This window comes from Sorex fumeus, unplaced genomic scaffold (assembly GCF_029834395.1).
Source record: "Sorex fumeus unplaced genomic scaffold, SorFum_2.1 ptg000037l, whole genome shotgun sequence".
In the NCBI taxonomy this organism is placed as follows: Eukaryota; Metazoa; Chordata; class Mammalia; order Eulipotyphla; family Soricidae; genus Sorex; species Sorex fumeus.
The window spans coordinates 17,510,001-17,535,000 of record NW_026606094.1 but is presented as its reverse complement, the minus strand read 5'-3'; the positions used below and the strand labels follow the sequence as shown (position 1 = coordinate 17,535,000).

The following is a 25,000-nucleotide window of genomic DNA, read 5'->3' as shown; positions in this document are numbered from 1 at the left end:
AGAATTCCAAATTTACATTTTGTGTAAACGAGACATATAGAGGGACTATATTGATCTTATTTGCTCAAAAATGGTATTGTCTCCACATAGTATTGAAACTGGTAGCTTTAAAAAAGTAGTCGACTGGGGCTGAAGTGATAGTACAGCTGGTAGCACATTTGCCTTGCACTCGGCCAACCCGGCTTCAATCTCTAGCATCCCATATGGCCTCTAGCACCGCCAGGAGTAATTCCTGAGTGCAGAGCCAGGAGTAATCTCTGAGCATCACTGGGTGTGACCAAAAAAGCAAAAAAAAAAATTTTTTTTTAAGGTAGCCAACTCTTTTCTTGTCCATTTTTGTATGTAATTTTGTATGAACATTTATAATATAATAACATAATATAATTGTATGCATTTATCTTTTAACTCAACTTTTGGAAGATGAAAAAGATCTAACTAAAAAAATAGTAAACAGAATTGCTCCTTATATGCTAGAAGTAAAATTTTATTACGTGTCATAAAATTATTTCCTAATTTTCATTTGAACTTCTTTGGAACAAACTTTGATACAAAAGGACTTTTAATTCAAGTTTGTTTTAAGTGCAACCCAGAGGTTATATTGTAGATTTTGCTATACGCTTTGCCAAATGCAATCAAATATTGACTCTCTAAGAAGAAATTTTTAGAATAGTTAATTACATAAAAAGGTAAAGGTAAATGCCCTCCCATTGTTCGTTGATTTGCTCAAGTGGGCCCAGTAACGTCTCCATTGGAGACTTTGTTGTTACTGTGTTTGGCATATCGAATACCTCACGGGGAGCTTGCCAGGCTCTGCCATGCGGGCGAGATACTCTCGGTAGCTTGCCGGGCTCTCTGAGAGGAGCGGAGGAATCGAACTCGGGTCTGCCATCTTGGCTGCGTGCAAGGCAAATGCCCTACCACTGTGCTATCACTCCAGCCAATTTCTGTTTTATCATTTATTTACATGTATATACAGTGTTAATTATATAAAAATTAAAAATTGTGAAATAAAAGTCTTTAAAGTGCACTTACTATTTTGTGGCATGTGATATTAAAAGAATTATTGTAAATGTTTTTCCTATATCAAATTATTATCTACTTGATCTATTTTTCCTAGAATTTTTTTTCACTTGATTTCATTCAGATACACTCATTGACCTTGACTGAATCATTACTTGGAAAACAATAAAAAAAAGTCTAAGTATTTAGAAAAAAAGTTATAAACTTACTTTTTAGAAGTCATTCTATGGATAATTTAAACAAATCAAAACATCAATATAACAATAAATGCTGCATTAAAAATTATTACTCTTTGGAAAACTAAATGCAATATGAGGAAAAATGAAGAAATAAAGTTAAAAAATAGTTCATAATTTAATTCATTGAATTTCAGTGGTAGAAGCAACATATTTATATGAAAATGTTTTTAATAGAAAAACAGTATCTTCCATTATTTTACTTTTTTTGGTAAGAAAAAAATGTAATATTTCAAAAAGTTTAAAATTCAAGTTTTTACAGCATGGATGTTCAACTGCTTTCTTCCAAAACAGGCATACAAATCTTTGAGAACAAATATTTAAACACTTTAATCGTTCTAAAAGAAATTTTTTCTTTTATTTCTGAACTTTATCTTGGTAGAATTACTTCGATTTTTTTTTTCTGTTTTTATTCTTCCTAAGCAGGAAGAGTGGTGTCGAGAGAGCAGAACAGTTTTGCAACCCCTCTTAACCCAAGGAAATTTTGTGCAACCCTGGTATATAGATAATCGGTATACAAATCAAACATTAGCTGATAATAAATCACAAATCTCTTTTAAATTTTCACATCCCTGAATTCAGTGTGTGACCCCAAACAGGGTCAGCACTTGATATACAAAAATGTGAAGAAAAGGAACTAAATCTGAAAAAAAGACTGAACTTGAGCAGAAAGTGTGTACTGTAGATTTAAAAAAGATGAAAATCAGGGGCTGGAGAGATAGCATAGCGGGAAGGGCATTTGCCTTGCACGCTGCCCATCCGGGTTCGATTCCCAGCATCCCATATGGTCCCCCGAGCACTGCCAGGAGTAATTTCTGAGTGCAAAGCCAGGAGTAACCCCTGAGCATCACTGGGTGTGACCCAAAAAAGCAAAAAAAAAAAAAAGATGAAAATCAGTCTCATGTGTTGTGCTGTGCAGATGAGGTAGTGGGCAAAGTGCTATTCTGGAGATCCACAGAACAGCCTCATTTGGAATGTGTCAGCTAGCCAGCCACCATAAAGGAGTGTCACTTCATTCTACAGTACGGAAATCTCAAAATTAAAATTCGAAAAAGCTGAGGCATCTGATGGATAATGCAAGCACTAAATCTCTTCTTCCTTAGCTACTGGCTATTTTAGATTTTTAAAAATAGTACTCTAAATAGCAGCCAGAGAAATAACACAGGAGGAAGAAATTTCCCTTGCATGCAGTTAACTTGTTAGTTTCCTCTAGAGTTCCCTCAAACACCATCAGGAGTGATCCCTGAGCACAGAGTCAGGAGCCCTAACTCTACCTGTATATAGACAAAAAGCCTACGAAAAAACCAAAAACAGATATTCTGAACATTTTTAAATGATTAGTTTCTTTAGAAATAGAGAATCATCAAATAATAAAGGAAAATAATGTCTTTAGGTAGAAAATAAGTTTAAATCTTTATAAGTAAGGCATGTGCTGAAGTTTCTTTGGCCTCTGTATTGAACTAAATCCAGTTACTAGACTTTGAATTCTCTGCTTATGGAAATCTCAGTCGTGCCTTCTACATACCACTTCTGGCATCCTCAATCTTATGCTTAATCAGCAATCATGTTCTTATATAGACCTCCATTTTATCTAATCAGGATAATAGCATCAGTTACGAGAACAATGTGTGTCATGAAAAATTATTGTTATCATTTTAGTGTTCTCTTTTAAATACTAGTAAGTCTTCAGTTTGTAGCTTGGAGGGGAAAATATTCAGTGTTATGTGCTGAAACTCCCACACTGTGAATTGAAATTTAAATGTATGTTTATTATTTTAAGAAATTATACTTTGCAAAATTATCTGTGCATGCTATTTAAATGTATGTGTAAAAGCTAACAAATAAGCTAACATAAATTCATTGAGAATTATTAATTTTTTTGTTATTTTCCATTTTTGATTGCATTTGGAGTCACACCGCCCGTATTTACTCCTGACTCTGTGCCCAGGGATCAGTCTTAGTAGTGTTCAGGGCATCAAACTTGCATGGGCTGAGTGCAAGGCAAAAGCTTGACCCCTCTACTATCTCTCTAGCCCTATTAAAAATATTGAGTTAGTTTTTTTTAGAAAATATAGATAAAGATGGAGATTAAATTTCAGTATGCAGGATTTAATTTGATTGACAAAGAGCACTTAATTTTATTTAGCTACAAGTTTAGCCCTAGAGCAGCACTGTGGGAGCCCTGGAAGCCCACTGGACCCAAAAACCACACCACTAGCTGACCCTGAAACATCAAGTCATATCATCCTGGTACATTGAGGCAGTGGACCATGAGCCCTATAATACACAATACCATAATGTCGTCTATATTCAAAATATTCTGCTTGCCTGGGATTATATCTGCAGGAAAGAATCAAAAGCACAAAGTCAATTTTCTCATACTAAAATTTTGTATTTATAAGCCTGAGAAACTATTTTATAATAAAACAGTGAAATATATGGCCTTAAAAGTTTTAATAATAAAATCATAGTAGGAATGTATGTAAATCAGCTGTATCCGTGTGGCCAAGAAGTTTCTTATTTGGGAGAGGTTTTTTACTTTGGACCTCATTAACCTCATATATATTTTTGTACTCCTCAAAATTCAGCATTTGGAGAAAATATGTGTTTGGTGCATCTTTCATTAAACATACTTCATTTTTTTGGTGGGGGGGAGGGGATGATTTTGAGGCACACCTGAAAGTGCTCAGGGATTACTTCTGACTCTGTACTCAGGAATCACTCCTGGCAGGCCTTAGGTCTTTATGTCATTTGGGGCTGGGGGGGGGGCATCAAACCCGGTTCAGCCAGCCACTTACAGAACAAGTGCCCTACCTGCTGTATTATATCTCCTAAGCATTCATTTATATCTCTCTGGTCCTAAACATACATTTTAAAGATGGACTAATCCTAGTGGTTACCTTGACCTGTAGTTAAAATTTTAAATTGCCACATCACTGGAGCCATAGCAGAGCGGTAGGGCGTTTGCCTGGCGTGCAGCCAGCCCAGCCGAAGCCTGGCAAGCTACCCATGACGTATTTCAATATGTCAAACACAGTAACAATAAGTCTCACGATGGAGACGTTACTGGGCCCGCTCGAGCAAATTGATGAATAACGGGAGGACCATGACCGTGACCATGGCCACATTATAAATGAAAATGTCCTATATCTGAAGGAGTATTCATTACCTCTAGAGAGGGAGAATGAGGTCCCAGATATCAAAATTTATAGGGAAGTTTGAGTTTTGCAGCGTCTACAGATTTCATTGATTCAGTTCAGTTGGCCATGGGTTTATTCTAGTTTTTCAAAATGTAAAATTTAAATGAGAACTGAAACATAATATTTTACATTATAAAATGTTAATCATTCATATTATTGAATATCAGATTGGTTCAACAAAGTATATGAGTGATAACAAATTTATTTTTAATTATAAACATCCGTAGTAAATATGCAGAAAACTATTAAATAAGATGCAGATCTTTAAAAATTCATGGAGGCTTGCTTTGCATCATAATGTATAAAATTACTTAATATTAAAAATTAATTACTAGACAGTAATTAAATGAAAAATGAAAGAACATTGAATGGATCTTTTATTTTTGAATGTGAAAGGCTGCTAATGCAATTTTTACTAATAAGTAAACCACTGACTTTTTTCAACAATTTATGCCCCAAGGATGTATAATCTAGTTATGAATGATCAAATTTTAATTTCTAGCCTAGTGCCTGTTACCCAGTAGATAGTCCATAAAGTCTGAATACAAAATTAAATAATTACTATTTAAGTGCTTTATCTGTAGTTATTTTATGTGATTGTATTAGGAATTCATCCTTTTATTCATTCATCTCACGAAATAAATAGCTTAATGCTTATTTGTAATATTGGCAATGAATGTGGGTCATCGGCCAAATGTCAAGTTTGACTTCTTAATTTTCTTTGTCCGTGGAATTTTAAAATGTCATCCATTTAGAAACATTTTGGCATATTATACATGCATGTATCTTTGAAACAAATAATTAAGAAAAAACAATAATCATTTCAGATTTAAGTTGAATATTATTCTATGTTGGCGTTGAACAGTGTTTTGCAACTTTTTTCTAACTTTAACCGCCTTCCAGTTTTTTTCCTATGGTCCCCTGTTCTACCTGTTGGCCCCCTTGTCTCATGCCATGATCCCCCATTTATGCAGTTTTTTACCTGTTTGCCCTATGGAATATCCCAGGGTCCATGGAAAGCTATATGGCCCCTGACTGAAAAACACAGTTCAGGATCACTGATTCCTAGATTATGGTTGCCAGGCTGCTAGTGTTCTAGTCCTTCAAACACTTCTTTTATATATCATTTATTGAGATTTTACTTGATAGTGGCAGTGGCCACTTTTAAGAGCACTGGGCATAATGCAGGGAAGAGAGCAGGAGTCCATGATAAGATAAACAATGCAGGAAAGGCAAATAATTTAAGTAAAATACATAATAGTAAGTGTTAAAGGACTGGAGCGATAGCACAGCAGATAGGGCATTGCCTTGCACGTGGCCGACCTGGGTTCGATTCCTCTATCTCTCTCAGAGAGCCCAGCAAGCTACCAAGAGTATCCCGCCCACACAGCAGAGCCTGGCAAGCTCCTCATGGCATGCTCGAAATGCCAAAAACAGTAACAAGTCTCACAATGGAGATGTTACTGGTGCCTGCTCAGCAAATTCATGAACAATGGGAGGAAAGTGCTACAGTGCTACAGTGTTATAAAGGAAATTTCAGAATCAAGAATAGAAAAATATATAAAAACAAAGATAAATGAGAGGTATTAAATTTGTAAGCAGTTACCCAGGAGGAAATGCTGGGCAAGGGTAAGGTACCCGTCTAAGGTACTCGTGTAAGGTACCTTAATATGAGCTTAGTTTTAAAAATGTAAGGTCTCAAGTGTTCAGCTAAGTGGTTCAGTGGCCGACCGCCTGCTTTGAAAGAGGAATAAGGCCACAAGCTTGTTCCCAGAGCCACTCCACATGTTTACTCCACAAGTGTAATCCCTGTGTCCATGCCATTCGGAGATTCCTAGTCAAACACAACTTTGTGTATGTGAGCACTGTAAGTAACTGTCCAACCTGTGGTGAGCACTGCAGCTAAGTATATGAGCAAAGCAAACAGGTGTCTTTTCTCAGTCATCACAGCAATATCACAACAATCACCCTCAACCACAAAGTTGGGGTGGGTGTGTGGAATGAAAGATAAATACATGAAAATAACATAGAGATGCAAAACAGATGAACAGCAAGTGACAGAGGATGTCTAGACTGGACATTGCTTAATGAATTCTAAGCCTATGCCTGGCATTTAAAAGTGAATTAATTGAGCATGATCATAAAAAGGAGAGATTTTTTTCCCTCAAAAAAAATATCTGTATAGCACTGATTTTAAGAGAAAGAAATCCAAGTTCTCTTTGTTACTGAACATCTGCAAGATGGAGAGACCGCAGATGTCTTAGAGAGATGTTCCATGAAAACCCTTAGGAAAATACAGTACTTATATATTACTGCCACCTAAAAAATAATTTAAATTAATTTCTGCAAGTAATTAGAGTTATTTTAGTTGTTCTAATCTTTGAAACTCATAAAGCTTTCTAAATTTTACAAAATTGTTTGGGTATTTCTTTCAGACCTGTAAATGGTTTTGTATTCATAGAAAATAACTTGACAAATTGTAGATGTGAAAACTTTGTTGCCTGAACAAAGTGAGGGTTTACATTAAAATGTGTTCCTGAATTCTCTGTAGATTAGAATTATCTGTGGAGCTTCAGAAACTACTGAAGTCTGTATCCTAACTTCAGAAATTGTGATCTCAGTGTTTTGATCTTATCTGGGCATTGGAAGTTCTAAAATATCCTTAAGTGATTGTACTATACACACTTTTAGGAACCACTCCTGCTAAGAGGAATCATTTTGACACCATTTACTCTGTGCCTTGTATCTATGATGTTTAAACACTATTATTTCTTCTTCTAACTGAAAATCATTATTTGGGGAGTAAACAGGTTATTGGCTCATAAAAGGACAATGTATATAATGTCTGTTACATGCCTCTTGTTAGCATCACTAATTTTAATGCAAACAAATAGTATAATAAATATCTACTTTTAAAAATTAGCATTTAATTATGCTAAATTATGCTAAATAGTTACTAAAATCCAAAACCTAAATTAATGAATAATATCTGTAACTGATGTCTCTAGAAACATCTAAGGGTATGTAACTAAGATATAAAATGTTATTGGCCACTCAGTATGTTAGAATTAACTAGTACTGTTCGTAAGTCTTTAAATACTGAAACTTAGGTTAGAGTATTTATAAATGCATGACCCATAATAGCCACAGAACGTTCATGTGAAATCAAGATGTTTTTGAGAACTGGATAAGTCTGGTATAGTCAAATGCATCAACACGTATTTATTGAAAATATACCAGACACTGTTTCAGGGAATGGGGATCCACCAGTAAAAATAAGAAATCTCTCAGTTTAAATTCTGTTGGAGCAAGTTGGATAATAGCAAGTATTGCAAGTAATTTGATAGTTGCAAATGCAGAAAAGGATTCTTGGTGATTATAAAGTGGGATGAGTCTGAATGGGAATAGCTGAAGGCAGGGAGAGAAGAGCAGAGGTTGATCATGTGTCCTGAAAGCTTTAGAATATGAACCCTTGGAGTGGAACACCATGGGGCCATGTGCAGTGAGAGCACTCAGCTTAGACAGTGGAACAGACAGAAAAGAATCTGATAAGTGAGCAAATGGTGAGAGTAAATGGTGAAACGTTTGAGCAGCCTGCAAAATGGTAGTACGAGAAAATGAAATTTAGAAAGAGCAAGACAAGAGAAGACAGAAAGGCAGGCAAGAATCAGACAATAAAGTTCAGTATCTCACAGGTTGCCTTACTGAGGTGGATTGTTGTCTTTTTTTTTTCTCTTGTTTTGTTTGTCTCAAGTGTTTTTAGAAACATAATAGAGACATTGTGTGGGAAGCTGCAGGGATTGATTTGCAACTGTTTACATTTAAAGAGAGGGTATTTGGTAGAAAAAAGCAAATGATAAGAGTGGAGCACAAGTTTGAGGGCAGTTTCTGGGGTTTAGAGTTGACAGTGGAGGAGAAGGGCAAAGGGCAAAATGGTGAATGTTGCAGTGCACAAGACACTTTGTGCTGTCACACAAAGAATCGTCTAGAATGGATGTACTGTTTCACCAGAAGAATTGGTTAGGGCACCTAACCATACAGACAGGTAGTCATAGCCAGAAAAGATTCAAAAATCCTAGTTTAAAGTTAGAATGAATGGGTCAGAGGTAAAGTGCCTGGCATGTGGTTGTCTTCAGTTCACCTCAGGACCACACCTGCTCCCCCTAGAGCATGTCTAGATGTGACTGCTGAAGACAGAGCCATGAACATAGCCTCTGAGCACCACTGGGCTGCCCCTCCCCCCATTATTTAAAAAGCCTAGAATGAAAACATGAATGATATTTTTTAGAGAATTCACACACACACACACACACACACACACACACACACACACACACACACACACACAGCAATCGTCTATCTTTATTAAGCACCGTTTTGGGGGTGCTCATGGGTGAGGAGGTTGGGCCACACCAGACTACACTTTGGGCCTGCTCCTGAAACTGCTCGGGAGTGACCCCTAGTGGTACTCAAGGGAATCTTATGGGGTGCTGCAGCTTCAAACCAGGGATGTGGCCAGTTGGAGCCACATGCAAGGCAAGTGTCTTGCTTCCCAGCTATCTTCCCAGCTCCCGAAGCACTCTCTTTGTTTTGTAGGAGTCAAGCAAACAAACTTCAGAAACATGAGTTATCCTGTCTTTTTTTTTTAGTCTTAAGCTATGTCTTATCTTCTTGAGCCCAAATCACCAAAATGCTAGTTTTCAATAGACTGTCTGTATGACATTATGATAGGCAGAGCAATTTAAGGTTACCACTGTGATAGCACACACAATTTTGTGTTTGGAATAGTGAGAATTCATCGATCACTCTGAGCTCTTTGCTGCTGTGTCTCTAGATCAGTGACTTTCTGTCTTGCAGGGGCGGGTTTAGGAGAGTCTCATCATCATTATGTGATTTTTCCCACAGTCTTCCTCTTTCATTCCACTTTACACATACATACCTGTCCATTGGTTAGTGTGGGTATAGCAACTTATGGAGAGTGAAATTAATTCAGTACTTTCCAAACATGGTGGTTTCATGATTTAGATTCTATAGATTTAAATACAGAGTAATAAATACCAGATAATAGGAATTTTGTGATTTAGAGCAACAGCCTTCACCTTCCTGAGCTTGCTTGTCTTATTTGTTTGGGAGACAGACCCGGCTGTGACTTGGATTTACTCCAGTTTCTGTGCTCAGGAATCACTCCTAGTGGGGCTCCAAACTAGATATATGGTACTGAAGATTGAACACAGGTCAACAGAATGCAAGGGAAGTACCTTGTCTCTCCAATCTAGAGTCTGCTTATCATTTGAAGAATGCCATGTGCTAAGGCACGCCAACCAGCTTAATCCTGAAGCTGCTTTCCAGCGAAGGAGATAGAGTCTGGATGAAAAAACTTACAGTTAGTATAGAACCCAGGTCTTATAAGTGCTCATTGAATTACAATTCTACTTGCAAGTAAATTTTCACCCCTCTCTATTCAGTCATTTCACAATTCAGTATTTCCCCTTCCTTGCTGTTAATTGTGTGCTCACTGAAGGTTGTGCACACTTGATTATGGTAATCATTGAGATGGTACTCATCTGGTTGTGATGCTCACACACACACACACACACACAGCTGCAATGCTTGTTGGGAAACACCTGCAGCCGTCACACACTTGCTTGACATCACTCATTCAGTTGTGGTGCTTGCTTACATTCTGGTGATAAAGCTCTCTGGGGGCCATTGAGGTATTAATGCACACACTCAGCAGGTATTAGCATTCTCAGCTGTGATGCTTGTACAATGCTTGTACAGCTTTAGTTCTAGTGCTTAGTGGGATTTCCACATCTTAATTGTGATTGCGTGTACCTGATGGATGCTCCTGGGATCATACGCTGTTTCAGTACTGGAGGTGCCAGAAGAGTGGTTGGTACATGTGGATGGCACTGGAGACTGAACTCAAGATCTCACATTTATAAGGCTGGCCCTTGTTGTCACTGAGTCATTCCTGAATATCTGTATTTTAAGAGCAGAGGAATTCAAGTCAGACTGCCTGGATTTAAATTGTACCCTTACCGGATGTAAGCTTTGTGATAATGAATATATTTTTGAACCTCTGTTTCCTTAACCATACACTAGGAGAGAGAGAGAGAGAGAGAGAGAGAGAGAGAGAGAGAGAGAGAGAGAGAGAGAGAGAGAGAGAGAGAGAGAGAGAGCAGGAAGGAGAAAAGCTTCTTGCCTCAGTGGCTACAACACTGGTTTGAATTTCCAGCATGTCAGTATTACATGTGGTTTCTGGGGTCACTTTTAAGCAGAACCAGTAATGGTCCCTGAACACCAATGGGTGTGATCCCAGGCCTCTACCCAAATAAATATAAATTCTGTTGGATTATAGTGAGGTTTAAAGAGCATAAATTGTAAGTTACAGAAGTATACAGCATAGGAAAATGTGTGGGCCTGGGGAGATAATCAGAGTAGTGAAATTTACTGCTTTTGTGGGTGAGGCTCTTGGTTAGATAACAGGCACTGTCTGTCCTCAGAGAACCTTCAGGTGTAGCCCTGGTGGCTAACAAGCTCCATCAGAGTGACCCCAACTCCAAATTATTAGCCTCTCACTCAGGAACAGAGGGAGTGTTTCTTGGGCCCCTAAGCAACATTGAGGAGGCACACAACTTTAAAAAATAGGGACCAGAGTGACAGTACAATGGGTAAGGCATTTTCCTTGCAGAAGGCTGACCTGGGTACTATCCCCAGCACCAGATATGGTCTCTCCAGCCTGCCAGGAGTAATCCCTGAGGTCAGAGCCAGAAGGAAGCCCTATACACCACCAGGTGTGGCTCCAGAATAGAAAGTAAATAAGTCTACGCAAGTACAATGTGTGCACATATATGTATTGTTTCATAGGTTTAAAATTCTAAGCAATAGTTGTCTCAATTTTTTGTTTTCAAATTGTATTTATAGTCTAACAGATTATGCCTACCTTGTATATTTGTTCTTTTGCATAAATCAGATGAATTTGCATAATCTGTATCAAGGATTTTTTTTTAAATGAGTAGGTAGATTAGTCTATCAGTTTCAGTATTGAATGGAAAACTTTCAATATCTTGATCGATGTACATAAGTATATTTACTTATTCAGGACCTCAGAATGATTTTCAGTAGTTTTATTCTTTTCTGAGAAATTTCAAAATATCCAAATAGTTGTCAAATCTATTTTATTTTGAATCGAATATATTACTGTTTTTCCCTGAATTGTTTCCATTCTTTTTTATAATTTTATTTGCTAAATCTTATTTTCAAATCAGTTTATCTTTCAGCCCCACTCTGATCAAAACAATACTGCCAACAAGTAAAAGCTACTATTAAATAGAGAATATTTAATTCTCTATTTAATAGAGAATACTTATTTTAAAAGAGGCTATTTAATTCTCTATTTAATATCATTCTACACCACTGGGACAGGTGATAGGATCCAAAGTACTCAAGCATGTACTTTGCATGCATTCAGGTTTGATACCTAGAACACATGGTCCCCCAAGCACTGTTCTGCCCCTCCCTCTCACCCCCCCCACACCCCACGTACAAGATGTATGGTTTAATTTTCAAATAGAATTTTCTGGGTATTTCATTTTTCACTAATTCTTGTTATCACTCCTCCTATAATAATTCTCAATATTATTTGCCATTCATTAGTCTTTAACAACTAGCCAGTTATGCAAGAGAAAATCTGTGGTACTGATGCGGTTTATTACCTTATTTTAATTCTGTTGGTAGTATCGCTTTTATTTTTGACATTAATCTAGTTATACACTATTTCCACTATCTGAACTTTACCTGGTTGTATACCTGGGCTTTGTTTCATTTTATAGCTGGCTTAAGTCCTGCTGAGATTCAGCAGCTGTGGAAAGAAGTGACTGGAGTTCACAGTATGGAAGACAATGCCATTAAACATGGAGGGCTAGACCTCACTACTAACAACTCCTCCTCGACTACCTCCTCCACCACTTCCAAAGCATCACCACCAATAACCCATCATTCCATAGTGAATGGACAGTCTTCTGTTCTAAATGCTAGGCGAGACAGGTAATTCTCATGAGACTTATTTTTCTGTTACTGTCACTGTTGATAAAGCAAAATAATCACTGATACTTCATAGAGGCAAAAATTTAGAATAACAAATGAAATAGAAATGTTTGTGTTATCTTATATACCATTTTTATTTGCAATAAACTGTTCAGGTCATCAGTTTGATGGATTCAGTGGGGAATTTAACTGAAGGTAGTTACATTTTCAAAGATGTATGTAGATTTGTTTTGTCAATATATTTCTATGAATAAGATGTTATAATCAATCTGGTTGCTTGGAAATTTTTTTTATATTTTACAACTTTAGAATCAGTTTCAAATAACTAAAGATGCACTCATATCCACCTGATTTTCTGTTTCAAACATGTACTTAAAAATCAGAGAATAGAGCCCGAGCGATAGTGCAGCGTGTAGGGCATTTTTCTTGCACAGAGCCGACCTGGGTTCAATCCCCAGCATCCCATATGGCCCCCCAAGCACTTCCAGGAATAATTCCTGAGCACAGGGCCAGTAGTAACCCCTGAGCATTGCTGGATGTGACGCCTTCAAAAAAAAAGAGCAAAAAAAATCAGAGAACAGAAATAAAGAAACATAAAAACAAATATAAATCAGAGAAACATTATTTGGTTTATTAATTTTATTGTGGATTGATGGAATTTACAAGTTCATAAAAGTAAATTTGAGCCAGAGCAATTGAACAGCAGGTGAGGCATTTGCCTTGCACACAGCCAACCCAGGTTTAATCCCCAGCATCTCATATGGTCCCCTGAGCACCACCAGGATTAATTCCTAAGTGAAGAAACAGGAGTAATCCCTGAACATTGCCAGGTGTGACCCAAAAAAGCAAAAAAAGGAAAAGTAAGAGAGAGTAAACTTATGGTGCTAACTTTCTATATAAGTCTTACTCAAATTCATAAAGAAAAAATTGACTTAAAAAGTATTTAACAACATTGAACACACTATTTTAGATAATATTTCAAGTTTGCAAAACTTGCAAAACGTTTATGGTAAAATACAACTCTCCATCGGAACTAAATGCTTTTAAAAGGCAAGACAAGATAAGGAGAGAATCTTAATGTACAGTACACATGCTTTGCATGCTGCAGGCCTACATTCAACCTCTGGTACCGTAGGGTACTTCATGAACCTCCAGAAGCAACACTTGAGCACAGAGGTAGATGTAACTCCCAAGCATTGTTGTGTGTGAATCTCCAAAAAGCAAATAAAAGTGGAGGGTGAAATGCAAGTGTATAATTTTTAACAAAGTGCTTTAGGTCTCATATGATATTAAGCTCTAAGCTTTACATATAAATAATACATAGGGATTGCTATGTTATGTAATATGAGTATATACCTACATGCAACAATTTTTGTTACTTTATTTTTCAAAAAAGAAACATTAAATAGTAAAACATTTAAGAGTTCAGTGTTACAGTTTAGTGTTTTTTTGGTTGTCATTAAAGCATCATAAAAATAATTCTCTTGTTAGATTTTATTGTTCTAAAATGGCATGCTGCTGAATGCTTTCCTATTTTTCATTGATGTTAATTTGATTATTATTTATTTCATAATAATTACACGTTTTCTGGAAAGCTGATTTCTCCCAGATCTATCAGTTACAATATTCACTTACAAAAATTATTTTGTATTTAGTATAAATAGATAACTAATGAATTGTGTTCTAAGCGAAAATCTTTCTAATCAACTAAAACAAGAGAAAATATTTATGACCTGCACATAAATGTTAAATAATTTCGATGATCCTACAGGTCTTTCTTTCTTTAAAAGATCATTTCAAAAATTGTATGGTAACTGTCCTGTTACTTTCTTAAAAATGGCAGAGATTTTCTTTTCGCACTTGACCACATATGAATATATATTTTTTATTTAGAGTAAATGTTACGTTAAGGTCATATGGCAGGATTAGCATATGATTTTTATACAGTCCTCTTAGTTTTTCATCCTTTATTAACAGTCATCTTTGGCTCTATTTCTCCTCTAATTGGAACATCATCTAGCCTTGGCAGTTGAACTATTCAATAGAACGATTAAATTTTTCTGACTGCTCTGAGCTGAATTGACCTGTTTTGACCTGTTTGTCACTGATCGTAACCTGACAGGCGAGAGCAGCCTGCAACGATTATGGCTTTCTGAGATGAATCTGACGCCAAGTTCTTTTGCTACAGCTCGTCACATGAGGAGACTGGGGCCTCTCACACTCTCTATGGCCATGGAGTTTGCAAATGGCCAGGCTGTGAAAGCATTTGTGAAGATTTTGGACAGTTTTTAAAGTAGGTATTTAACTTTTTTTCAGGGGAGGGAGGAGATTGTCTGGGAGTTTTCAGGCACATTGTTATAAACAAAAGAAAGCTGAAGAAAATAAAGGTCCATCATAAGTCACACTTGGAGTTTTCTAAGTGTTTCAACAAGTGGCTTAACAAAGTCAGGCTTAGAAATTTCACCCTTAATCTTTACCTTCTCAGGAAAAGTGTTTAATAAAGCATTCAATAAAGGTTTCTTAATGAATGAAAGATATTAGCCTCCTATTAATTACCGTGGCATTATAATCAGGAGACAGATTTGCAGAACTCATTTAACTTTCAAGTTTCTATTAAAATTATTCAAGTAAAATTATGTGAGGAGTCATATGATACATATACATTTTTCAGAAACATATTTTACAAATTCATCTTTTCATTGCAGAAATTATATTCCTCTTGTAAATTATATTTAATATGTAGAGTTAACCCAAGGTTTAAATAAAGAAAGTGAATAATAGTCAACATTAAAACTATTCTATCTTTGCTGTTATCTGTTGTCTTCAGAATCATAAACATGCTGGACTGTATGTCTGTCTGATTATATCCTCTCTAGCTCGAAAATATGTGTGTATTCTTAATTTTTTCATGCAGTAATTTTTTTTAACTGTTACAAGGTTATTTTTCAAATGAAAGCATGTATCTTTCATGAAATATTTTCCAGAGTACAAGAGATCTAAACAGAGAGTTACAGATAGGTTTATGGAGATGAGTAACTTCACAGGCTGAGACTCTTATGTTGTCATGGAGCAGCTAACAGGGTGAATGAACTGTTTCATGCTTCATCAACAATTAAGTTAATTAGCTCATTTGAAATGGCACTGCTTTGTTGCCAGGCTGTTGGCAGAAACATCAAAAAGATGTGTTTACAAATGGTAGACTACAGGGTACAGAGCAAAAGCACCTTAAAAACCAGGCACAAGTCTTCAGTAATTCCATTATACCTTTATAACGAAATTAGAATAAGTCTCCCATAAGAATTTTTAAACTTTTCTCATTTCTGACCAAACATTTTGCTTCATAAAATATTACGGTTTTTGTATGTGTCCATAAATGAAAATTTGCACTCTTGTTGTAGCAACAACAATTGTAAGCTATGGTACTGTTGGATATTAAGCTAATTTAGAATATTCTAAGCAAAGAACACTTAATATTTTATATAACTTTACTGGTGTTCCTTTCTAAGAAAAAGAAAATACGTTTGTTTATCTTCCCACTACTGCTTTTGCATTTTTATTAGAATATATTAATTTTTATTAGTGTGGCACAATTTTCCTATTGTTTAATAATTTTAGAGGACTATTGCTATTTCTAAAATATGGCCAGTTAAACCACAAGGCTAGACCAATCACCTTATGTTTTATTCTTCTTGTTTTTTTAACAGAATTCAAAATAATTGTTTAAGGCCCAGGAACTAGCCAAAGGAACAGTGTGGCCACATTTTGCATGCAAGATACCCAGGTTCACTCCCTAGAACTTGATGGTCTACTAAACATCAATGTTCATGAACCCTAAGCTTAGAGATGAGAGTAACCCTTGTAAACTAGTGTGTATAACCCAAAAAGCAAAACCAAAATTCATAGATTTAAATTCAGTGTGATTTCATGTATAGCACATGGAAGAGATCATATTTTTAACTTCAAATATTTCTATATTTTATTACTAACAAATAGAAGAGTTTGAATCCCTCGACTCCTTTTTGTATTTTTGCTAGTGTTTTGAAAAACTAAAGAAGTTATAATTTTAAAAGCATTTTCTTTCAATTAAATATCAACTGTGTTTCCAAAGACTGACCATTTTTCCAAGCCATTAACTTTATAAGGTTGACAGAACTAATGACAGTAGATTTTAAGGCCCTTTTTTAAGTCCATTTTATTATGATGTACTTTAGATTCTCTAATTCAAAGACAAAGGTCTGTGATGAATTCTGATAATAGAGCTAATGGCAGTATACTCTACTAAAATGAAATATTAATTATTGATACTTCCATATTTGGATTTTCTCAAAATGTGTGGAAATTTGTCTAGCAGCAAAATATTTATTCAATTAATTTGTTCCTGTTAATTAGAAAAAGATATCTGTATAGAAAGTGAAATTTAGAAAAACGAATTATCTAGAAGAATTGCTTTCATAATGATGGCGAGACTAGCAATCTTTTTTATACAGTTAGACTACTCAAAAAATCCATGAAAGGTTTCAGGTCTCAGTTTTCTTATTTATACATTTTCTTGAAATCTTATGTTCAGTGTTATGAAGATTTGTTTTAGAAAAATTTGTTCTAAAACTTCTAGAAAACTTTGTTCTAAGACCTCGTTATAAAAAAAAACTGTTATTTTTATTTCTGGTATTCTAGAAATATGTTAATAACTTGGGCTTTAATTTGGTAATGAGTAACTTAACCATTGTTTTAAAATTTAGGCTACATATGTTAAATATCAAAGAAAAGTATAAAGTGCATTATGTCTCAAATTCCCTTTCTCAAATTACATTCCAAACAGAATGTAGATTTCCTCAGTTTTTGCCTAGCACTAAATGGAAAGCCAACAGAGGATAGCTGTGTTCAGGCTAAAATAAGTGTTTAGGAAATATTTTTGAATTTTAGTATGAAGTAGGTGTTGACAGAAACTAACCGCTCCTCTGATCGCTAATTGAGGATCTTCCTAGATTGCTAAAAGCATTTAATACTAGTTCTTCATTATTATCCATAAATGTCAAAGTGAAATAACATCTGGCGAAACTTTAATGCACTTAGTTTGTCTGCAAAATTAAATATCATTCCACTGAATCCAAATAAGCTTGACTGTAGGTGGGTTGGGTTGCACTGAGAGCTTAAGCTGAACAGTTGAAACTAGAACACTGCAGTTAGCATGCAAGTGTTCTAGAACCTGCATAGGCAAATGCTTGCAAACTGACATTGATGCAGCCACAACAATAGATAAATTCTCCATGAAGAATTATTAGTGTCCATAAAAATACTAACCTTTGAAAAAAAGCCGATGGAAATAAATGAATTAAGTTTTATTACAAAACTATGTTTTTAAAGATTTGACACTGCCCTGTGAGAAAAAGGTCATGGAAGCCGTAGTTTATTTAATGGAATGTGGTTTTTTTTTCCTCCTATTTTCTTGTTGCTGACTATTCTAGAAATTCTGACCATTCTAGAAATTAGGCTCTCACTTAGTGAGTATTGTCTATTTCTTTGTTTTTGCCTAGGCAGACTGGCTACAAAATTATGACCTCAAAAGAGGCATTCTTTGAACTTGTCAGAATGTTGTTTCTTTTGGTGACAGTGCCCCCATCTTTCAAAACTAAGGCATCTCACATAATCAGCTAAATGAATAGTGACAGCTAACATTTTGTATTTAAACTCCTGTCAGTGTTTAAACATAAAAAGCTTGATGCAAAATAAATCAAACACCAGTGATATGCAAGTGAAACATTTTGTTAAAACAGTCTGACATACTTGGATTTAAATCTGATCCCTTTTTAGCTTATAAAATGCTATAACTTTAAATGAATCTGAAAAATATGGAGGTCAAAATTGAATTGTTAATCTGGGGTATGCATAATTGAAGTTACCACGTGCACTCATAACCTTAAAATCTTTGTTAAGGAGAATTTTGCACTATGTAAGTTAGAAGGAAGCTTTCCTACTTTTTGTATTAATGAAATGCTTGCTTAATTATTTTTAGGAAGAAATTTGCCTATTCACGTTTTTTTCTTTTTCATGCCACCTACCTAGCACATGGATTCAATACAGTTTTGAAAGAACGTCAGTCGACCACATCATTTATTCCATTTTGAAAACAAAATCAATATACCTATAAAGTGACCCATAAATTAGAACTGGCTCATACAATGTTTGTTCAGTGCTGCCTTTCTGAAGGCACCCTTTGCATTTTTTCTTCACCTCTCTGTTTGAACTGCAGTCTCGGTAAGAGGCTCATTAGGAGACATTAGGGACTGGAGCTAACCAGAATTCCAGAGCTTGCTTTGCTCTTATTAATGCATAGTAGAGTAGAATGCATTTAAATATTTCATAGGCATTCAGTAATTTGTGTGTAATCGCCTTGTTAGCAGACCAGTAGAAGTAGAACAGGCCTGTGAAATGGTGTTAGTGATTGCATGGGTAATTTACAGACCTTTGCCATCAGAAAGAGTATTATTGTTGGCTAGTATGAAGCTGTGAAATAGAACTAGCAATAAGTAAAAAAGCGAAACTTAATAAAGGTTTTATAACAAGCATCTTCAGAAATAACAACCCCACTTGGTCCTTTTGAAGCAGCTGTAATTTATGACATAGGCAATATATCAAATGCATAAGATAGTATTATGGAGCATTCAAATGAAAAGGGTATTTGCAACATTAGTTCCAACTTCCTGCAAGGGACATGATTAAATGATTAATGAAATGTCCCTTTGCATATGCATTTTGAAACAGCAATTAGGCACTGACTGAGAAAATCTACCAATCCTCTCATTTTTCAGTATTATCTCATTCTTGATTTATAAATCATAAAGAATTTTAGAACAGCAATATGTAGTACCTGAGATAGTTATAAAAACATAAAAGAGAATAATTTGGACACAAAAATAGTCATAAATACATAAATTCATAATTTAATGTTAATACTCAACCTATTTATTTAGTCTTATTGCATTGTATTTATATCCGACACTATTTCTGTACTTTGATTGGCATAATTAAGTAGGGGGAATGAATAGGCACTATTATTTTACATATCACTGGTAAACAATAGCGAGGAAAGGAGAAGGGAGATGTGGCAGAGGTATGTATGTGTTTTTCAAGTTCTCAGTAATCCACTGGAGGCTGTTCTATAAATGATCATTGAAGGGCTGCAAGCTAGCCTATAATTACAGGAAAGAAAGTGGCAGCTCTGGCATTTCATAACTATGTGTCCTCGAAAAGTGCTTTGTGAGTTTGTCACCAATGATAATTTAGATAGAGGCTCATTACTGAACATCACAACACTTTAAAAACCTTTCGCCTTCATACAGGAGAATAAAGGACTATTTTAATGGCAAGGTTCTTTTGTGTTCTCCTGAAAAATTCAATCAAGACAAAACCTCATTGACTATTATTGTAGTCTACAGTCTCTACTCTAATAAAAGCTGCATAGATAAATTGAATAGGTCTCTAAGGCCCACATATATAATGCAAACATTTTGTACTTTTTTCAGTTCTCTAAATATGGGATACTGATTATCACTAGAAGTAAACAAGTGCAAAAAAATTCATTTTTAAAAAAGCAGTTTAGTGCAAAATAAACATTATGTTGAATATATCTATTCTTGTCAAACTGTATAGTCTACTTATCTTACTCCATTTATATCGTAATCTCTGCTCTTTGCCAAAGCATTTTTAAAAAATATGCATCATCATGAAATAAATGAATATGAGTTTATACATTTTCAAATTTTCATAAAAAAACAGCTTTCGAGAATGTAGCAGTGTTATTCTTCAAAAATTTAACTATTATACCACACGGATAAATATTTGTCTCATTGTGCATTAAAATTTAGAGTAAACCTGAAGAGTAATGCCCTGTTAATCAGAAATTAGTGACATTTAACATCATAAGTTGATCTCTACTTTATTATAACACCCTATGCCTCCATTCCAGAAACTGATCTTAAGTCCTCATTACAGATATGTTCCAACAAAATCGAACAGTGCTGAGCTTAGGGCAGACAGATACAGTGAAAGCGCCTTTCCTGCACTCTAAGCAGACACCTCAAACTTGACCTGATTTACTTCCCTATTTTAGTCCATGATTTCTGTTCAACCAAGAATGGCAATTGCATCACGATACATGAAGGTTTTGCTGTTAGGATCAGTGAGGGGGTATTGGAACAAACTGATTTAATTTATTGGGATTTGGCACAGAATGGAAGAGAGGTTTATAACTGTTGATTCTACATCTTTTAGAAGTACTTGCATAAGTTCTTTCTTAGAAACATCATTTTAATTCTTATGTATGTCAATCCCTATATATTTTCTTCTTTCATTATTTCAGGAAACATAGGTAACAATTGTCCAGTTTATCACTTCACTTCAATGCACTGATGAAAATATAGCTTAAACTCATAGTTTCATTGATGCCTTGGTAAAAATCTTAATATAAGTAATATTAAATTTTATTTAGTTTTAATTTAAGGACCAATAAATATTATATATTAAAAGTTAGTTAATTTTGTTGAATAGTTTCATATTTACTGAAGATGTTGTTCTTTCAAATTACTTTTAGTGTATTAACAGATCACTACTAAAAGATTTTTTGAAGCATAATAATAATGGCTAAGCATAATCAAGATTACATTAAGATAATGAGACTGTCTTATTTATCATGACTTTCATATAACTTTAAGATGTCTCCCATGTAGGACACTAGACATGAATTGTTAATCATATGATTATCAAAATCTTCAATGCACTTTGTATATTAGTAACAGCAAGTAACCATTCTTTGATGTATAGATAATTCCTTAGGTTGAAAATTTTTCATCTTTACCTAATTCACATTACATACTATAAAAATAAGACCACTTACTCAATAATATTGTAGTAACTACAGATTGTTTTTACCAAAATGGAATAGAGATTGCCTTTGTTCTCTTTGAAATACTTTGGTTTATATATTTATAAGGCACCCCTTTAAAAAAATGGCCCAAGTATATGAAACACATCTAGTTATTTCTACTATTATTTTGTAAGTGGTTTGGAGGAAATATTTTTGCAAAGCTGGTAAGTTTAGCAAGAATGCCATTTTCTGCCATCTGAACAGTCTCTGTAGTATATAAATTATTCCCACTAAACACATAAGTACATAATACTTAAAAAATTTTTTTCTGTACTGTTTCACATGATTCTTTATTCCCTCCACAGGGGAAATTTTAGTGTAAGCGGAGGGTGTTTAAGTAGAGCATATACCATCGCTAAAGATTCCGCTTTCTGTTTTGTGTTTGTTCAGGCACCTTAACAATGAGCATGCATTGGATGACCGAAGCACTGCCCAGTGTCGAGTGCAAATGCAGGTGGTACAACAGTTAGAAATACAGGTTTGTCAAATGCTCACTCAAGGGAGACTCTGATCAGATGTCTGGTGTGTTAAATCGAGTACTGGAAAGATTCTCAGTCTTTTAATACACAACTAATAGACACTCATGGAATTTATATGATTTATAATGATGGCAATAATTCATAACTTGGGGCATATAACTCTAGCTTAATGTGCATATCAATTGGACTTACATAACCCTAGGCTACTCAGTATATGTGGTTATATCATCCCCCAAATAAAATCTTGATATTTACCTAGTAGGGAATAAACCAAACTTCCTAATTGGACTTGAATTTATTGCAGATTGATTTTACATGTGTTAATCTGATTATTTCCCCCATAAAATATTATAGCAAGATGTCTTTATAATATCCTGCCTATAATGTAATAAATTGAAAAATATCTTTTTCCTTTTTACTTCTAGTGTATCTTTAAATACTATAAAAATTCATAATACTTGTCTTCCCGAGAGTAATAGCAAATTATTTATGACAGCTGTGTTGTATCAAATGCTTCAAGTTTAAAAATTCTGTTAATATTGAAATAGTATTTAACAAAAAATAAATAGAACTTACAAAAATTATCAAAAGGCAATCATAACTCTAAATATAATTCTTGCTATGTTTTTATTAATCCTTTAAGGCTTCCTGTAATATTATTTTAGCTTAAAGATTATCTGTCTTCTCAACCAGACCTTTACTTTGCTTCATTTAGTTGAATGCATCATTTATTTTTTCCATAATTTCCTGCATTTCTTAAGTTTTATGTTGTTGTCCTTTTCCAGAGAGCTACTCAATTTTTTTTTATTTACACAATAATCAAGAACACAGAGAAAGCATGACCACTGCTATAGCTTGAAGTTTCTCTATTGACTGTTTACCATTTAGAAAAGGCAGGGTAAAAACATAAGAGGTTGGCTGATGATACAGTCTGCAGTTTGACCAATTATGCCTCTTTTTTTCCCCCTACTTTGTCTGACTGATGGAAAAGTAAGGTCCTTCAGTTGTAATGAGACCCAGTGCAAGTGTAGATGCCGACTCCGTGGCAGAGTTCAGCGTTTCACACTGCCTGGTCTCTGTCACTCTATTGAATTAGATTGATGATGGCAGATTGCAGGGGGCACTAACTGGACCTCAGTGGGAATGCATGAAGTGTGTAGACAATCCTGGCAGGCACTTCGCTTTGAGAACCCTTCACCCCTTCACAGCTGTTGGCACTAGTCCATTGCTAACAGTGTCCACAGGACTTTAAAGAGACACCATGGGCCTTCTAATTTATGGTTTCAGTAACTTGTTACTGTCGAGGCAACTGTGACCTCAATTCTCTTATTGACAAAAAGATGAAGTGTTATTTGTTTTCTGTGACCTTTGAACATAAGGAAAGCTATAAAAGTTTTTTCCCCCTCCATAGCTAAAGTTGCATTTCCTCTCAGATAAGTTCCTACTGACACAGACTTTTATATGCAGGAATCATTACTCTGAGACAAGCTCAATGATAAGATGTATCTCAGCGATAAAATAGCTGTATCAGTCATTTCTAAAATGCTTCTGATCTCACTCTTTCTTAACAGCTTTCTAAAGAACGAGAACGTCTTCAAGCAATGATGACCCACTTGCACATGCGACCCTCAGAGCCCAAACCATCTCCCAAACCTGTAAGTGCATATTGCTTTATAAACAGTAAATAGCTCTACCGATGTAACAGACTAAGAAAATGAACAATTCAGTGACAGTTAGAAAACAATGAGTGTGATGAAAAATATGGCAATAAAATGAAAGTAAAATGCAATCGCTTGTCAAATTGTATGTTTCTTTTAAAGTAATGCTATCTTTTACAAAATCTATCCAATCTACACCATGGGTGACACTAAACAAAGTACACCTCTCAGTGCACAAATCACTGCCTTGAGGCTGAAGCCAGAGAGAATATCTTTCTGTGATAGGTTTACAGATATTAAAAGGAAGGCTACTTTGAGCAACCTGCAAAGCAGTAACAATATGAATCATAAATGGAAAGGTATGTGATATCCTGAAGAGAACTTAGATCAATCATAAAATACATATAAATAGATTTTTATCAAATATTTTGTCCAGAAATGTCATAGTATTTTTATAGCCAATTCTGCCCTATTTCTTTGGTTGTTATTTCAGTTAAGATGTGTTTCACATGTTGATGTTTTACTCTATAGGACACGTAGTGTTAATTTAGAGAGCTTATGAGAAAGAAAAATGGGTGATGATAGAAAATAAAAACTGCAGTTTCCCTCAAAAATATGTAAGAGATGTAAGCACAGCCTAATAATGTAGTCAGATACACAGACTGTTGAAAAGAATATGCTTTATCTCACTCAGCTAATGTTTGCACAGAAACTTAGAGTAATCAACTGGGTAACTCTAGTTTAATGAAAGTTTGTGGGGATACTTTTTAATAAGACCCCTGTATAGCCTGATGATTTGTGATTGCCAGCCTCTACCACCATGTCTTTTGGTTTTAAAAAAATCATTTGGTTTTGTAGTAGTGAAAGAAGAGAATGAACCATATTGTATGATTTTTCTCCTTGTGTTTCTGCTATCAATCATCAATTAATATTCAAATTTTACTCCTTTTAAAATTCTGTGAAACTGCTTCTTTCTACTGAGATATTAGAGGGATTTTTGTGCTTTATTTAAAAGTCGGATACTATAAACAGATTTCTATTAGGAAAAAGGGAGAAATGTATCTTTTTGAATCTTACATAATTCTTTTTTAACTCTAGAATGTCTGAGTTTTTAATTTTAAAAATTAACTTTTGAGAGTCTTTTTGATCCTGTATTTATGACTTTTCTTTTCAATAAGCTTTTTTCCCTCATTGCTTCTATAGTATAATGTAGATAATCACAAGACAGAATAATTGTCTCATAAATCCATCAGGAATCTGCAGCTTGTTCTTTTCCAATTAATTATTCAATCAGTAAATTTTTTAAAACTCCAGCAGCATGGTTACATCTACACTAATAAAGAATTTTCAGCCTATAATCCAAAACAGAACCTGAATGAATAATGTAATTGAAGTATTACATTACATAAACCACACATGAAAGAATTGCTAATTG

General features: G+C 34.8%; 1 protein-coding gene across 11 annotated transcripts in view; it reads left to right on the top strand.

Moving 5' to 3' along the window:
* FOXP2 (forkhead box P2) overlaps positions 1-25,000 on the top strand; it is a 568,485-nt gene that overhangs the window by 505,011 nt on the left and 38,474 nt on the right. For 10 of the 11 annotated variants that reach the window (XM_056118036.1, XM_056118034.1, XM_056118033.1 and 7 more), the window contains 4 exons: positions 12,292-12,505; positions 14,694-14,798; positions 21,819-21,906; positions 23,479-23,562. In XM_056118036.1, coding sequence (XP_055974011.1) covers positions 12,292-12,505; positions 14,694-14,798; positions 21,819-21,906; positions 23,479-23,562 — 491 coding nt within the window. Of the gene's footprint in view, positions 1-12,291; positions 12,506-14,693; positions 14,799-21,818; positions 21,907-23,478; positions 23,596-25,000 lie in introns of those variants that run through there. The other variant, XM_056118038.1, reaches the window with a different exon arrangement.